Source organism: Anser cygnoides, chromosome 16 (assembly GCF_040182565.1).
Source record: "Anser cygnoides isolate HZ-2024a breed goose chromosome 16, Taihu_goose_T2T_genome, whole genome shotgun sequence".
NCBI lineage: Eukaryota > Metazoa > Chordata > Aves > Anseriformes > Anatidae > Anser > Anser cygnoides.
Window position 1 is genome coordinate 9,166,711 of NC_089888.1, and position 18,419 is coordinate 9,185,129.

The following is an 18,419-nucleotide window of genomic DNA, read 5'->3' on the forward strand; positions in this document are numbered from 1 at the left end:
TAGTGCATAAATGCATATTTGAAAACCAAATAAAAGAGCTGTAAAATTCAGTACATTTCGTAGGTAAAATAATATGTTTACATGAACTTCAGCTTAACAAACAGCTTCAGAGTACATCAGTGCTAAAAGAAATTTAAACGAACAAGACATACTAGTTTGGATAGCTTTGGAAGAACTATTGCAATATTGAACATTTACCTGGATTCCTTGAACGTTGGAAAGATAGTCCAGCTGCTCAGAGGGCCTAGCAAGTGGTCCGTGGGGTACGTGGCCTGATGAGTTGTTATTTTTTAATATGGTCTCAGCAGTAGGAGAAGTACCACCATACAATAGCTCTCTAGCAATCATTGCTGTTACGGTAGCCTTGGCGGGATTTGGGGCTGCCCTATTGAATTCTTTGGTGTGGTGTCCTTGATTGGCTCCTACAGCTTGTGCAACCTCAGGGACCATGGGAAGAATTCCAGCGGGAAGCTGCTGATGACTGAGATAAGGCATCCTAAACTCATCTTCTTTATTACCTGCGGAACGGAGAGGTACCATCAATATAGAGCTTGCTTACTGAGTAAATGATTCAGTGCAAGACCTGCTTCTGCCAAAAGGAGCACATTTACCTCCAGGAGCAATTTCTCCACATTAGTCAAGCTTACAGACATCTCAGACACTTGCAACCACATTCTAGATGTATCTTTTGGTTTCAGAATCATTTATTTCATGATTTAAACTGCAGGAGTGAATAATGACACCATAGAATGGCTAGAACCATTAAATATTAAATCACCATTAAATATTGTAAAGACAGTAACAATGTAGCCTGCAAAGTTTATACCATGTATAATGAAAACGTAAACAGGTAGGTAAGATTAAATGTAAAATTAGCACAGCATGAAGCAGCAAGAATCACTGTTTGCAACAACTATCCAACCACCATCAACTGATAGCAATTTATTGACCTTACAGCCTAAGTTAGTTTTAAGAGGTATAACAGCAACTTTGTATGGGGAACTCATACACAGAACTGTGGCAAAAAGTTCGAGGTGTGCTCAAGAAAGATGGGGAAGACAATGCCACCAAAATAAACAGAGGAGTCAGTATTAGGGCTGAATAGATAAGTGAAGTTCAACAGGACTGAGCTGCTGCAAGACTAAGAATGAAAGCCAAAACTGGTAGATGGAAGAAAGCAGGAATAACAGAGCAGTGATAGCAAAGTTTGAGTAAGGACTCAGGAATTTTACCTAAGATTTTATGAATGCATGAAAACATTACTAACATCCAAGTCAGTCAATCCCATTTGTTTATAACTTAAACAACAAAATTATACTTAAAGAAACAAATCATCTGAAATGTACTATCCAGAACAGAATTATTTAGTCATTAACAAATATTCTATAATGACTGCTCCCAAGTTTACATTAGAGAAATCAAACTCCTCTATGCTTGGTGGCCAGGATTTTTTATTTGTTTTGACACCCTTTCCCATTTTCATCCCAGGAACAGTCTTCGACATAGTGCAGTTATTCCCTCAACACCTTTAAGGTGATGCAGCCAAATTTAACACAGTTAACTACCAAATTCAGCAACATCCTCCCTCCATTGCTACTCTTCTTCAGACAGGGAGTAGCATTTCTGGGGCATTCTTCCAACCCGCAACCGTTCTTCCAAACCTGGAAGGCTGTTCCGAGATGGCAGAAACACCAACCCTTTTCCATGGAATCTGCTTCCATCCTCATTTAGGCCCTACACCAGAGAAACTTTCTCTTGAGTCAAAGAGGCTGATCTCTCCTCCTCCCCTTACCTTTGCCTCAAACAGGAATTGCCTCAACTTCATTTCTGCTTTTAATAGTAGGAGCACCTTCCCTGGACCAGTGCAGTGCTTGATTCTGAACATTTATTCTTGCACTAGAAAGCCCTAGACATCAATTAAAGCTTGCCCCAAGACTCCCCCGCTAGCGGTGAGAGAAGCCTTGACACCATAGGTTGGAGCAGCTGCACTGCCACCAACTGCTTGACTGACACATTAGCGCACACATGCTTTTGGATCAGCCAAAAGCTGAGCAGGAGGCCAAGCAAGCCAAATACTGTACAACTCGGGAGAAATAAGCACTTTGGTATTTCAGCTAAACCCTGGCATGGTATAGATTTAGTTTGCAGGCCAGCAGTTGCACACCTCTGCTCATTATAGCATGTTAAATGACACTACTGAAGGGACTGGGAAATGTGTCTTACATACGTACATGCCAACAGGGCCATGCTTCTTTCAGGAAGGTTACTTACTAGTTGAAGTCTCTTCAGAGCCTGGCTCAAAGAAGGTTACTTTTCTTCCATCACCTGGTTTCTTCACTGGTGTCTTTAAAAAAAAAAAAAAAGACCAAACAACATCCCTTAAAAACTTTTTTCCCCAAGATTTCAAGATATAGATGATCTATCAAAATTTTACTTAAGAATTTACTATTCAAAAACCTCAACTATTACATATCCATCAAAAAGACAAGTTCAGTGATTCTTATTTGTTGAATGAGTAAAACTAGCTACAGACTATTGTAGTGTTATTAGGAACGCAGATGTTGAGAACTTGAAAAAGTTAGTTAAGCTAACTTTAATATTGCTGATAACAACATGCATTGGACACAAGTGAACACATACATGAAAAGGAGAAAATTAAACCAGACTTGCTATTTTAACTCCACAGTAATATCTGCTGAACCAACAGATGAAGAATGCAAGGCTTTTTCATGCTACGGACCCACCAAAGACAGAGACCTCTAACAAGCTTTTGTCTGCAAATATTCATAAGGCCATCTGAAACTACTGCTACCACAAAATCCTATACAGCTTACATGTTTGCAAGTTTCTAAGACCAAATACATCAGTTATTCACAGGTTGAGCCATTCTGTGAAGAATACATTCATTTAGCCTTCTGATGTGACTGATTTTTTCTTGCAAAGTTGAAATTCTTGATGTATCCAAAATGTACTGTTATTTAGAGAACAGCCACCTCAATACAACAGTCTTCTGACTAGTGCAGACAGCATGAATTTAGGATACTGTTACTGTCTTCAAAGCTGCTATTTAAACTCATCAAACAGTGACTGATACTTGAAGAACATTACCTTCTCTTCTGTCTTTAATGCTGGCTTTGGAGGCTGAGGTTGAGGGATTTTGAAACCTAAAATTTCCAACATATTTTCAGCTGCATTGCGTTTAGCAACTTTTTTGTTCGTGCCCATTCCTTCAGCTGTGTGTACACCAACTTTCACCTGGACAAAAGAGGAAGAAAAAGCAAATAAAATCTTAAGCAGTAGTATTAGGATTCACTCATCAATCACCTGCATCTCAAGTACAGCATGAGTCACAAAATAGCTCAAGTAATTATTCTAAACAAGAATTATCCTGACATTTATTATCCATGATCATTGGCCTCTAAGCACAAAACCAAACAGACATAGCATAATCAGCTGTATTTCATCATCACATCTTGGCACCAGCCTAAATGCTCAAAAGTGGTATCACAGTCGATATCCTTTTCCAGACTGAAGTTACATGTTTAGCAGATTTCCTAATGCACTGGAAGGGAACTAATTTTTCTGCTTTGTCCAGGATACAAAAGAGAGCTGGAGAACATTAATTATTAGAGGCTAATAGATACTCAATGTCAAAAATACGACTATGCTCCTAGCAGAATGTTATTATTCCTGTAAATTAAATACAGTAGGAAGTTACAAGTAGACTTCTGGTGTCCTACGCTATTTTGTTTTTCTAATCATGACTCAGATCACTTTTCTTGAACCTTTATCTTCCTTGGATGGAATCTACTACATAATTTCTTAATAAATTTCTTAATAAATTTAATGGAAATGTGGCCACAATCCTGTTATTTTGTGTATCATCATGACACTGATTACAATAAGCCAAAAAAAAAAAAACCATACAAACCTGCATAACAAATTCCCTGCGTCTTGGAAGACCACGTTCTGTGATAAGCATGTACTCTGGTTCCTTTTCTTTCTTGGCCTGCTGTATCTGGGCAAGTCTGCTAATGGGATTCATGCCTTGACCATATTCTGGACTTGTTTGCAGCTACACAGAATAACGTTTAGGAAATAAGCCAAAATTTGTGAATATTTGGTTCAACAGACAAAATGCAGCGTGCCACTGAGCTCATTCATCTCTAGAATTTAAAAACACTAAAGCAAGAGTTACTTAATGAAACACCTTTACGGCCAAGGAGAAACACTCTATTTATTTGTCTCTGCTGTCATGGTTGACCACATACGACCTACCACTGGAAACACCTTCAGAGGGATCGTCGTATGTTAGAAGGGACGTCGTTATGTTAGAAGGGACGTCATTATGTTAGAAGGGACAGGTTTGCAGGAGAATTTGCAGAGGTGAAAATCAGGCAAAACCCTAAACCGTAAAATCTAAGGCTTGAAAGTCAGAGCTTGATTTTTAGGTACCACCCATTCTTTTATCTCATTTCTCTTTCATTCTGAATTTACTGTTAACCATTGTAATAATGGTGAACCCCACTTAGAGCGGGAGCAAAATATTTGTAGCACCAAACTACATTTGAGTTCAAAATTGACTCAAACATCTCCCATCTGATGATTATTTACAACAGTTGGATTTTCAGTTTGTCTTACCTTCACTATTGATTTTGTTTTCTTTTTGATTCGCGGCTTCATTTTCTCAACTGTAGGAAGGGGCGGCAGTTTTTTCAGTTCTTCTAGGACTGCTATTGCAGCATTTTTCTTTGAGATCTTCTTGCTCTTTCCTTCACCTTCACCCATGAATTCTCCAACTGACACCTTGGTTACAAAGCTCTTCATATGGGGAGGACCACTTTCCTTAGTCACCTGTTTCAGAGGGAAAAACTGAGTGAAAGCGTGATAAACACTTAGTAAAAATGGTAGGGCACATTGTTTATAGCAAAATTCTCTCAAACACTATGGGTAAAAAGATTTCAGATTTTCATACAATTCAGAAAATGACTATGTAAATCATACCCTAATAACATATTCCCACCCAAATAAAAATGTATTTTTAAAAGATCAGATGCAGCAAGCAGTAAACAGCATTAACATATTATAGTCATTAACCCATCTTATTTATTGATTTACTCCTTCAATATAAAAATGATTGGTCTATTTCATCAACATGTACTTCCACACAAATAAATTCACCTCACAAAATACATCATGTTACAGCAATAGAACGTTACTGAGAAAGCAATTATTTGGGATCCAGCAATTTAGTTTAGAAATCAAGAATTCTGGACACATCTAAGGGTTAGCTACTTGCTACAAATTTAGTCTTAACTCCATTCATAACAAATCGTACTTCAAAATATTCAGAGTCAAAAACTGAAAATGAGTTAAGAACTTCCACCCACAACTGGCTTTGTGTGACTATATTTTTACCAGTGATGCTCATGCCAATCTGTTACAATTGTAATATTCATATAAAAATTCATAAAACAGTTTTAAAAGCAATTTAGTTACACAAAATTGCATTTTCTTACTGTAATCATTCATGTAGTTGACTGAAATGTTACTCTGCCAGCTCAAGAAGGCAACATGATACATTAAGATTTTAATGCAACAAAGATGGTCCTATGGAAGCTATTGATTTAAGGTAACTAAAATGATCAAAGAGGGGCAAAGAGGCAGCAAGCAGCCAGGCCAAAGGGAAAGGAAAGTAAGACGCACATGAGGTCAACTCATGGCAAGAAAAGAAACCTGTCTATGAGATTCTGCAACTTGCGGGTAGTCCACATCAGTGCTTAAGTAAGCAAATACTTCCATAAATAAATTCTTTTAGAGTGAGTTATACTTTTCTGCCTGGACTTCACACCTCAATGTTCTAATCTTTAATGTGGGTTTGTGTTTTGTTTCTTTACTATAATACTGTTGTTTCAAAAAACTTGGAAAAGATTGCACAGATAACCACAGCATAGCTGTTCACTCATGCTATGATTTTAGTGCATGAATCTGTGAACAGGTGGATTTCTTTCTTTCTTTACTTAACCATGTAAATTCTGAGACAATCAGAGCGACTGTCAAAGGTAAATGTGTATTCACAACTAACAAGGCATGTTAAAAGTCAGTTGTTTGGCTTATCTAGAAAGACTCTACTTAATGTGTACCCTTGATATTCTAATAAAAACAAATCTAGAGCTTGGAAAATAAACATACCTCAAAATTCACAGGCAAGTTCCTTTTAAGTGCAATCTCAAAAACTTGGCTTATTTCAGATTTATTGAGATTTTCATCATCTGGTTCTTTTCCGTTAACCTAAAAGAAGCATACTCTATTTAAAATAATGATCCTATTAAATTGAATTTTATTAATCCAACCAGTTTATTGAATTCTCAAATTTGTAAGTAGTTTAACTTTTACTGCCATTTTACGTGAATGTGTATAAGTGCAGCACACATACTACAGAACTAAAATTTAGGAAGCTCATTTAAGGTGTATGTGTAAAAGCTAGCAAACCTCCATATTTTCATGTGCTCATCACAGGAAAAAACAAATAGAATAAGGGCCAATGGGTTTAAAATCTATTTATAGAAAACCAAACTGAAGTGTTGAATGAACTGCTTTCCAAATGGAAGTACCTTTATGAAATACAGTTTTCATATGCTGATTGGACATTTGTACCAAAAGCACTAAGACAGTAACAGATAAGAGAAAGGGCAGGAAAAATAAAGATTCTGAGAATGGGACCAATGTCAATAAAGGATGGATCATTACACCCTGGCATAGTCCTGTCTTTCAACACGCTCCCTTGTAAGTTCTTCATCTACGGATTTTTCTCATCATTTGAAAAACATACTATCAGGAACTTGCCTTAAATCAAATAGTGTATATTTCTGACATCTTACACCTGCTAGAAGGACAGCAGTGCCAGGTGGAGCTTACCTACAGGCACTTCTACGTATCTCCAGGTAAAATTTTGATTGTGATTCCAAAAATGTCTTCACTGATGTTGGTATCAACATGAACTAAGAGGCACGGTAACAGCAACAGAGAAATTTTAACACTAAGTGTCCAGCAGTGATATAGGAAAGATTATGATAAAGATGAATAGCAACAATTACACCAATTATATTACACCATAAAACTGGTTAAACAACCAGGTAACAAAAATGATTTAAATATTTTATTGGAGCAGCAGAAATATGCTAGAGAGCTCTTATCAATTAAAGCTAGTTTTGGTAGCAAACATCCCCAATCTCTGTTACTAGCAAGTTAGATCAGAACATGAAGGACATTTGGTTTCCACTACTCAAAGCAGCCTCTTCCAAGCTCAGAACAAAATATGGGTAAAATTAATCTGTGATTTTCACGCCTTCCTACTGTCCCATCAGATTTTACACTGTTCTTATGGACTGACCATGTATTTCAGGTTTGAGTCACAACGTTTCAGAACACATACACCCCAACATCCTGTCCTACAAAAATAACGTCTGATACTTCTGCTAACACTACTACATCTAGTCTTCAACCTCTGAGCCAGATGTGTACATTGAGCAACCTTCAGGTCTGCAAAAACCAAGACCACATGATGGCACCACTCCCAAAGGAGTGAAGTGCACCACAGTGCACAAGAAATGTCAAGGCGATACCTACTCTACAGGAACCCCACACTACATCTCAGCAGGAGGCACAATGCAGGTAAAATTTGGCAAAACTAAGACTGAAGCTAGGAATCAAAAATCTTGATCACCATATTCTAAAACCTATTTCAAATGCAGGTGGTAGGTTGAAAATGAACAGCATCATATTCCAGGAAAAGTATTTGAACTTCGGGGCTTATTTTATTATGGTCTAAGTGTTACAGCAAGTTTACTGCCAGCAACTATAGGAATGATCTTTACTGTCTTTAACTCTACTGTCAACATATTAGCACAATCACTTTAATTACAAATATTTTTCCAGTCCTTGTAATTTTAGATATATTCCAGCTTCTCAAATTCCCACATTTTTTCTTTTTAAGATGACAGGGCAGGGCTTCTCTTTATAGGATTAGACTTTTTGCATTTAAAATCCTTTCAAAATAACAAATAGTTTGCAATTACCCACTACATTATGGTGTATATTCTTGACATATTATTTCAGGTCCGTTCATATGGTTTAAAACACAGGTACTTTTTCTTTCCCCAATGTTTTTATTAAAAATGAGTAAATTAGGTACTGTTTTCTTTTCAGAGTTTATATTAGAAACAAGTAAATTAATAACAAAATATTACACTATAGTTATTCTACTATTTTGTCTCTATTTGAGTCCTAGACCAGTTTATTTTATAAATCAAAGATAACCACCCCCTCCCCCTTGCTGCATACCTCAAGGCAGATAATCTATAAAGTCTGCTTTTAAAGTAGTTTGCACGTGTGCATTCCTCTCCAAGGAATCTATGCCTCTAAATCAGAATGAGACCACAAACAAGCATTTACTACACTTAGCTTACATCAAATTGTTCAATCCATCTCTATCAAATGAAAAGTCACACAAAGAAACAAAAGCGATACATTAAAAAGCTCCTGGATAAATTGCAAAAGCAATGTACACATTTACGAGGGGTCTCCTCTATTCTAGGAAGTCTTTCAACAAGTACTTCCTCAAAGACTGCTTATAAGCAAATTATGAAAACCGGCAGAATTGCTGATGAGAACCACATTGATTTCAACATAGCTGTCTAGTTTCTTCCATGTTACGGGGTATAAAGTGCAGCTGATATTGAACAGATAAATTAGGAAAAAGAGCATAGAAGCAGTTCTGGTTTTGCTGTTTTCATGCAAAAAGTTAGAAGTTCTGTCTAAGCATTGTGCTAGAAACCATTGCTTTCTAAGCTTTAAATCTGTGCTTTATCATCTCTGTCTCTGAATACACAAATAACCTTGTACTGCCTCCTTGCAGGGTGTCTTAACTCCAATCATAGACCTAATTTAGGGTGGAACAGTCCTTTGGAGATTTCCTACTACAGCCTCCAGCTCAAAGTAGAGATGACTTAAAATTAGATCAGTTGCTCAGACAGGAATTTGTATAGTTGAGGGCAAATGTTATTAATTTTTTTTCCCTGCCACTTGCTTCCAGATTTGTGCTAAGAAGGTATGGGAAATGGTTATTCTTACCCTTAAAGGCTAGTCATTTTATTCAATGATTTCTTCTTAAGCATTGATTATTTTCTGGCTAAAAGTACAAGAGTTCAAGATTGTACAATTTATTTATACATGCGCACACTAATGGGATACACAAAAATGCGTTTAAAAGGAAAATTACTGGCAACATCAAATGACAGGAAGTATCAGGATTACGTCTGCTTGTGAAATCTCCATTTGTCTCCATTGTATACACGCTATGACAGAATCTCTTACATCTTACACTGTCGTATCCCTCAAGGACCTTGCCTCACTGAATGCAAAAACTAAGAGTGCTCACTTAGTGGTAAAATCTTCCTTATTTCATCTTCATCTTGTCTAGTGCAAAAAACTGTTACAAAGACAGTAATTCCCGCAGACACTCCTAAAACCATAATAGTTCAGAACCACAAATATTAATGAACCTAGTATTTGATTACCACATTTGAAATTAAGACCTAATTGGAGTGTTTGCTATAATCCAGCACTCTGTGTTCAAAGGATTGCTCTCCTTAAGCATAGCTGTATTTCTCACTGTTCACTTTGTAGACAAGTCAAGCATAAATTAAGAAAATGACAAATGCATGTTTCTTGTGAAAGTTCACCTAAACTGACTTGTCCAGCATATGTACAGAAGGGCCAAAACAGAAGGGAGGTTACAACTGGTTTATTCACAAAACAGTTCTCCCTTCTTGCAATCTTTTGCATCGCTGACAACAGCATTTCCCTTGTCATGTCCTTAAAACCAATAAAAAGAAGAGATACCCTCTAGGTTTACTTTCCTAACCTCTTGATTCACACCATTTACAATGAATGAGACATCCTATAGAAAAGGATACACAGTCATATAAAGACAATTACAGCGTTTGCTCTGATGACCTCACATTACTCAACTTTAAACACAACTCTACAAATATTCAAAAGCCACTTGCACATAGGCATTTCTGAAGTGAACAGAAAAGAACTCAAGTTATGTGTGATCCTATGATTTTCTCTAGAGTTGGACTCCTCTGGTCCAGTACACAGACTTCGACTAGCTAAGGTGGAAAAGCAGCTGATGACAGTAGGACAATCTTTCAGGACAATGAACACAAAAAGAGGCTATTATGCATCAGTGACATAGGATGACAATAGCCAGAAATTTAGGGCTTCCCTGCATTGAAAGGAAATATCCCCCTGCCCTGTATGATCTCTTCTGCTTGAAGACCTCCTGCTTGTCCCTGACCACACTCTACCTATTACCATTTTTGATTTCAGTGCAAAAACGATCTCAACTCTGTCAGCTTCTGTTCCCAGAGTCGCTGTCTTCCCTGATTACAAGCTTTTGTAATCCCTTGACTCCCTTGTTAGTAGCCTCCATTATTCACTAATTTACATTCTTCTAGAACTCTCTTACCTGAAACACTACCATCAGTGCCTCCTAGGCCTCTTCCCTGAACTATCAAACGCGGTATTTTTCCCTAATTATCTGGGCAATGCTCTCTCTAACACTAATTTTTAACTCAATGTCCGTTTGCTTCCCCACACGTTTCCTTAGCTCTCTTGCTCTGTCATTCCTGGTAGTTCCCATTTTTATTTTTTTTCCTTTTGCCAAATTCTTTGTTTTACTTCTTTTTCAGCACATAGCCAGACTATGTAACTAAAAGTTCTTACACTCCCCAGACTCTAAGTTATTAGTCCTAGCCTCTACTCCCTGGTTTTAAAACCAAGGCCTTGTAACTCAGGCAAGACTAAATACACACTTTGTAGGAGTCTGTAGTAGGAGTAGTCAGTCAGCACATATAAAGGGGGTGCATGCAGTCAACTCAACCCCAGGAGCTCATGTGCACACAATGAGACTTCCTGCCTAAGCAACTTAAAAAAAATAAATAAATAAATAAATAAATAAAATAAAAAAAAACAAGGGTCTTTGGAATGGGAAGTGCTGGGCAACCATAAACATATGGAGGGATACAAGTTTGTTTCTTATTATTCACGTTTACATATTATTCATATAAAAAAGTGTGCATGAGTTTACTACTTCCATGAACTTTCTGCCCTGCTGTTCTTTCCAAGATCACAGGGGAATTTTGCCCAGGAAGCAAACCCTGATCTTTGCCTGTGCTGGAATGTAAGTACCCTGTTTAGACACTTCTTCAGAAGTTTGCATATTATCTGTACCTGATAAGACATTAGTTCCTATCTATGTTTCCAGTGCTCATATCTGACAGAAGTCTATAGCATTGCTGTGGAAATATACGACAGCAAAAGAATTAATATAACTTCATTTGGGAAAATTCTAGTTCCACAGAAAATTATTATTTAAATTGTTTCTAGTGACACAAGTAGATCAACACTACCACATAGAATTAAATTTCACAACTATCATCTTCCTCTCAATTTGGAAAAAAAATAAAATCTACAACAATATCTCAGTTTATCTTAGCAATTTATGCTTAGAACACTCAGATTAATTCCCACCTCTGGTTTCTCAGGTAAGGGCTCATTCTGCAGAACTTTCAGTGCTTTAGCAGCTGCATCATGCTTAGCAGCTTGTCTTGTTCTTCCTTTCCCATGAAACTGCTGCCCTCCGATTGAAAGCTCAACTTGATAAAGCAAAGGCCCAACAGGAAATGGGTAAAAGTACCTACGAAGAGAGAGATTTAAATAAGTAAATAATTTTGCTTGCAAAAGTAAACAATCAGAAACGTAAGTTATGCATGGATGAAGCTCTTGGGTATCAGGAAATACCACTCAGCATGAAGCAATAGTATTAAAAAGACAGATTTTCATTCAAGGTCTAAAAGATCTTAGGGAAATCTCTCTGAAACAGAGTATCAGCATTTCTTGTTTTTAAAATATGAAAACATTTCTAACCAACTGGAACAGTGAAAGACAATATATGCTTTGACAAACTTGGCAGTCCAGCAAGTTTGGAATTCTTGATTCCAATGCTGATAACTTTGTTTAAACTGAAGCTGAAATTTAAATAGTCAGTTTTAGAAAAAGCATCAAGCTGTTTTCCTCACTATTTGTTTTTACACAGAAAGGAAACACAAGAAATATTTAGCTGTTCACTTTGTGAAGCTGGATATATCCAGCCTTTTTCCAGGTTTTGAAGTGCCCTTCAAAACACTTCATCATTGGGTTCAATTCCTTCTTCTCCTTCCTCTTCCCCCAGAAGAACCACCATAAAAAAAAAATGCAGCTATGCATGGGGTGTACTGATCAAAACCTTTTTGCCCCAAACTAGCTGAACTTCAAGCTTAAGGGACGTTGCATTTTTGGTAGTTTTCAGAAGATAGCATCAAAAAAGAAAGTGGAATTTCAAAGATTTGGGGCTGTAAAACCAAACCATTAAACAATACGTACCGTGGAGGATAAGTACCACCTCTCATAGTATAGTTGTAAGTGGATCTCATCCCTGTATAAGGATCAATAGGTTTGTACATAGGTTTCTTTCCCAGCTTCATGCAAAGTGCATTCAACTCCACTGTGGGGGTTACACTGTCTAAATGAAAAGGAACAAAGAGTTGTCCGGCTGTCACACGAGACTGAAGCAATATAAACTCTCATCCTGTCTCCAAGCACTGAAAAAGGAGGCTACATTTTGCCATGTGCAATACTCTTAAACAAATGTGTTCTGAATATGAATACCAATGAAAACGAAGAAATTAAGTGTGTGAGATGCATATTAAGTTGGCAGCCTACAACAATTTTGTAACAGGATTTGTCACAAAAGTGTAACTTTTTTTAATAGTATGTTTGTAACTATTTTTCTGGTAAACCTTTGTGAAGGTACTGTTTTATTTATTTTTACAGCGTATTTCACAATGTGGTGTGCAGAACGAATGTATTTTTCTTAAAAAAATCCTTTTAAATTAACAGACATGCTACATATCTTCTGCTTCTGTTGTTTACTGATAATGATCAAATGTTTCTCTCTGTACTCAATGACTAAAAGGGATCTTTATGACTTCACTTTCAAATTGCAGTTTGCCTTATGACAAGGAAGGTATATTGCTGCTGAGGGCTCTAAACATTTTTCTCAATGTAGACTTCACGTAGATGAGAAATTGACTCACTGACTATTCTCATTTGATAAAGAACAGTCACATAAATGGTCATTTTTTTCCTATCACAAGCCTCACTAGCTCAAAAATCAGCGTGTACTCTAGTACAATAGTGTTTTGATATAAGGCAATTGCCAAAATAAAGTGAAATTACGGAGCATATTCACAGGAAAAAAATAGGTAATTGCTAGTTTCTAATATTTCCCCCGTTCACTGTACAGAACGTTTCTAAAGAATGAATTCAAGTGATATCAGAATACAACTGGTATTAAAGATAGGTTTTACCCTTTGCTGAATGAAATAATGGTATCCTAATAGCTCTCAATTCAGGTGACACAGGGAACATGCAAAACTATCGCATGTGCAGCTGAGATGTGAAGCTACTTCATACTTAATTTTACATTTTAAATACATTCTAAAAGCAATCTTACTAAACTAAGAAGTTGCCTAAAAATAACCACAACTTAAATGCTTTTATACAACTCAACTTCTACTTCTCTTTAAAGAAGTGCAATGATGCACCTTCCAAAGTTCAGATCCAATTGCTCAACACAAATTTAGTTTTTGGTTTTTTAACCTAAATTTCCAAAGAAATCTTTATCGTAAAAATTCTGAATTACTCTGTAAGAATCACTGAACATATTCATCTGCCTATGCAAAAAATTATGATCAAAGATTAACACCAGATGACTTTCTACAAAACCCAGATATTGTTATTTTTAAATAAGCAAAAGATAATTTCAGTATCACGATTTTTATTCATCCTTATGAAACTTTAACATACATGCCGAAAGAAAGGTGTATTGCATACGTGCTTTTTGTGTTGTTTTTTAAAATCAGCTTGTTGAGGTATATACCTGGATTCTTGCCTTCGCTACGAGATGGACGAGCTGTAGGTTTAGGGAATTTTGTCCCTTCCAATGCTTTGGCAGCTGCCGCATGTTGCGCTTTTTTAATACTAGTTCCTTCAGCTTCCCAGTGCTGGTCCCCGAGAGTCAGCTGCACTGTAAACACCTCAAAATAGAGAAATACAAAACAAATTTTTTATTACAAGTGGGTTCAGAATTCACATTATTTATTAGAGCATGTCATTGAACAGTGAGTCTTTAGTGATGCAAAACTCAAAAAGATAGTAACCAACACTTTTCTTAACTACTATGTCAACTCCAGATTTTAAACACTTGGGACATCTACAGGATACTCCTGATTAGTCAACTACGAATTTCTCAAAAATTGTAGCCAGCACTATCCTGCATGTTGCAGGAGATCATATAGGCTATAAAACAGAAGAGGCAACGTGCACAGAGGTGACCACTGCATGGATAGCTGGTATGCCAACATTACTCTGAACAGCTGCCTTGAAAATCGGACTGTTATTCCATAACAGCTTGTTGCTTTAGCACTTTTTTAAACTATATTTTCCAGTAGTTTAAAGAAAGGTAAGCTCACACTGCACCATAAAACCGCCTACATGCCCCCAGGTGAGTGCAAGCCTGTCCGATTATAGAGCAAAGCTCCATGGCGCTTCTTTTTAAGTATGTGGGATAAGGAAGGATATATATTGCCCTAAATTTTCACAAATTAATCAGACAACAGAAAGCTAAAGTCTCCCTGGTAATTAAATGAAGTTTAATTTCAATCAGAATGAAAATGCAAGTGAACAGATGCTCTGAATATTATTCCAATACCTTTTGTAAATGCAGACCTTGCCAGCTTTGCACATTGAAGCTGCCATTACACACATTACGGATAAAACATTTTAGTTCTTAGTATTATTCATTTCGAAGGCAATTCCTCTAACATACAACACTCGCACTGTTCCAGGAAACACTTTAAGGAGAGGATGTCAAATTAGGATATCCCAGGCTGTTTTTCCTTATATGCCTTGACCTCAGTACTCATACAACAGAGACCTCCAATGAGTATTAAAAAGGTAAATAATGCTAAAGCTCACATTTTCAGTATTTTTTGAAATAACACAAATTGCTTATATATTTGCCGTATTCCTGAGAAGTTATCTCTCTGCACACAAACAGAACACTACACAAATTATATATTACTGAGATTTTAGCAAACTATAAGAGATACACAACGCTATGTGATGAACAACACATGGTGGTTTATCTTAGGCATTTTGATGATTCCCACCGTGAAGGACTAAAGATCTGTTCGCTAAATTACATAACTACATAGACACAAAAGCACTACAACTCATTATATAGTATTTTTCCTGCAGAAAACTAGTTGCCATAAAACTTCCTGCAACTCAAAGGATAATTTGGACTAAGAAACTATTTTGATCTTTTAAAATTTGTGGGATTTACTTCCAAATATTAAAATGCACTACAGGAAGAACACAGAAAATTTGAAGGCAAGATGCAGAACACAGGTTTAACTTCATACCAGAAACAGATCATGAAAGCTCATACTTACTACAAAATTTCTGAGCAAAGGCTGCAAGGGGCAAACCTTGCTTGACTCAACGGAAATCAAACCCAAGCACCTCATAATGGAGCCATCAAATAACTCTTCAAAAAAACTAAGTAGTTTTAGGTAAGAGATAAGTTCAGCCATAATATACTTTGGGAAACCAACCTTTTAGCACATATTACAGCTTCACACTCCCTTATCACTGGCATTTTGATGAGCTTCCCATTCCTCTCTATTATTCTGTATTATCTTGCACCAAAAGCACATACTTTGCCTTTCCACTAAAAAAGTGAAAGAGCGTGAACAATAGAAACAACAAACTTATATGAATGTTTACCTTAGAATGAGCTGGACCTTGCTCACTCAGAAGCTTATATTCAGGCTGAATCTTGTTGAAACGGGCTAACTCATTCACAAGACACATTGGGGTTTTCTCTTTGGGGTTTGCCATGTTAGAAGGAGCTGAAAGATTACAGAAAACAGACAAATGAAGAGGTAACAATGAACACTACTACCATTTTAAATAAAAATCCCACATTGTCCTAACATCTAGGTGTCTGCAATACAGAGTTCACATTACAAGCTACTATAGCTGGATATATACTACTTTTAAAATATTTATAGGCCCAAGACATCTAGAATACATACATTTATTAACAGACGCTCAATCTTACCTGCAGCTGCATTGGTGGATGTAACAGATGCAGAGGGTAAAGCAGAATTTTGGATAGGTCTACCTGCATTTTCAGAGGGCAAAGAACTAGTAGTAGAAGGAATACTCAATGGCTGTGAAAGAGACGGGTTCTTATTCAATATTTGGCTCCCTGCAAGGGCAGTAGAAGGATTCTGAATTTGAACTTGAGACATGTTCACTTCCAACCAGAGAAAATTACTGTAGGTAAACAGCTTTGAATGCAGGCGAACTCAGTATGATGGAACCGAATTGCTGACCTAAAATGTAAAGATGAAAAAAAGATTACATTGAATGTTTAGCATTCTTTAAGTAACAATCTATTAAAAATTATTTCTCAATTAGCAAAAAAGGGGAAAAGGGGAAAAAGCATTCAATTACGCAGGCCTTGTTTCCATTTTCTATGCAGTGAGTCACTTAGACATACAGTTTTAATAGCACATTTCAATCTCTAAGCTCTGTCATTTCAGTTCCATGTTGTTTTAGTTTGTGAAAGAGTAGCATAAAAGCCTTAATTATGCTTGCTCACTTAAGATGAGCTACCTGTCTGCTCTATCACTGAGTCAACTTACAAAGCAATCCTGTTACTGAAACTGATAGTCACTGCTTATACACTAACTGTAGAGCAACTTTCCTGACCAGCTTACACTTCACGCATTTTACCATTTCAGGTTCTTAACTTGGAAAGGCAAGCAACAAATGTATTATTTACAGAGCAATTCTTCAGAGCATGCACCCTATTATAATCACTTTTTTTTCCCCCTCCAGGCTCACTAAAGAGAACATCTAACCATTTAAGAGGAGAACACAACTGGTGTCTAGCAGAGAGTGCCAAAGTCGCTACTGAAGGAAAAAAGAAGGTATAAGAGTTTATAAACTTGTTAAGTGACATGCATTTTGAAGGGTACTTCTACTTGAGTCATAAGGTGTCTCAGTGATACTTCAGGCCATCAGTTGAGAGCTATTTGGCCTTACAGTCCCGTAAACAAGGGTTGAAAGTGTTCGTAGGCAACGATGTTAATTTAAGAAAAAACACCTCCAAGCAATGAACTGGCAGCAGGCGTGGTGAAGTATTGTGATAGGTCCTTCCTCCACTGACAAATTAGTGTTAGATTTTTTCTTACACATGGATGCAACATTATCTTCATGCTCAGACAGTTAAACCTAAATATACACTAACAGGTTGCCAGTTTGAAGGATATCATTGCTGCCAGAGCTCAGCTGTCCGTATCTGCTTACGACCCACATATCAAGTCTGTTTGTTCAAAGTAAATTTTACAGCCAAGTACATAGGTTTTACACACAAACACACACACATGTATGCACCCATTGGTCCCACCATTGAATTATTAGGGCACCAAAGTTTTATTCTGTCCTAATTTACAGATGAAGGTTACAAGTGAAATCATCACTCCAGATACCACCAGGGAGCTATTAGTAGCAACACAACTCCGCAAGTGCTCCGTAAGCTTCAAATTCTGAACCTGTGAATGGACTTCCAAATGTAAGAGGAGTGCCAATGAGTCAGAGCGAAGCTTTTAGCTAGCTACTGACAGAACAGTTCCAAGAGGAGAACTTAGGGTAACACACTCACGGATACAAAGATTTCATGTGATAAGAGGAAAAAAGCTACTGGAAAACAACACGCACACCCATCTACTATCTGGAATATTTTGACTTTGAAGAACTATCATAAACACATCAGGCTTACCATACTACTGGTTGGATAGCTTTGTTTTTCACTGGAGAGGGAAATTAGTTCAGAAGAGCTCATTAGTTCACCAGATCTATATGTTGATTACACGCAAAGCGAATTTTATATTTGACTATTAAATTTGCAGAAGTCATGCATTAGGTACATTGTAACTGTAGAATGCCTATTAGGGACTCCTGTCTGAAGGAGCTCCAGAAAGCTCAAAGAGAAAGATGAAAAGTATGTAGACTAAGGCTCCAGGATAATAATTTTGCAATAGCAAAGTTTCATTCCCAGGAGCATAACTAGAAACACTGAAATTTTTCAGATATATAACAATAATTAACAAGAAAAGAATATGCAGTCTTGTAGTGCAATAAAAAAAAAAAAAGCCAGTTCTCCCTTCCTATGGAAG

At 36.9% G+C, this 18,419-nt stretch overlaps 1 protein-coding gene across 12 annotated transcripts in view; it reads right to left on the minus strand.

Annotated features, from left to right (window-relative positions):
- Positions 1 to 18,419, minus strand: part of STAU1 (staufen double-stranded RNA binding protein 1) — a 30,587-nt gene that overhangs the window by 3,909 nt on the left and 8,259 nt on the right. For 6 of the 12 annotated variants that reach the window (XM_048072492.2, XM_048072497.2, XM_048072494.2 and 3 more), the window contains 11 exons: positions 16,295 to 16,571; positions 15,958 to 16,082; positions 14,048 to 14,204; positions 12,490 to 12,628; positions 11,599 to 11,764; positions 6,193 to 6,291; positions 4,642 to 4,872; positions 3,932 to 4,075; positions 3,109 to 3,255; positions 2,272 to 2,344; positions 199 to 518 (listed from right to left, as the gene is read on the minus strand). In XM_048072492.2, the coding sequence (XP_047928449.1) occupies positions 199 to 518; positions 2,272 to 2,344; positions 3,109 to 3,255; positions 3,932 to 4,075; positions 4,642 to 4,872; positions 6,193 to 6,291; positions 11,599 to 11,764; positions 12,490 to 12,628; positions 14,048 to 14,204; positions 15,958 to 16,082; positions 16,295 to 16,487 (1,794 nt within the window). In that variant the 5' untranslated portion in view covers positions 16,488 to 16,571. The remainder of the gene's footprint in view (positions 1 to 198; positions 519 to 2,271; positions 2,345 to 3,108; positions 3,256 to 3,931; positions 4,076 to 4,641; positions 4,873 to 6,192; positions 6,292 to 11,598; positions 11,765 to 12,489; positions 12,629 to 14,047; positions 14,205 to 15,957; positions 16,083 to 16,294; positions 16,572 to 18,419) is intronic. The other 6 variants (XM_048072496.2, XM_048072498.2, XM_048072500.2 and 3 more) reach the window with 3 other exon arrangements.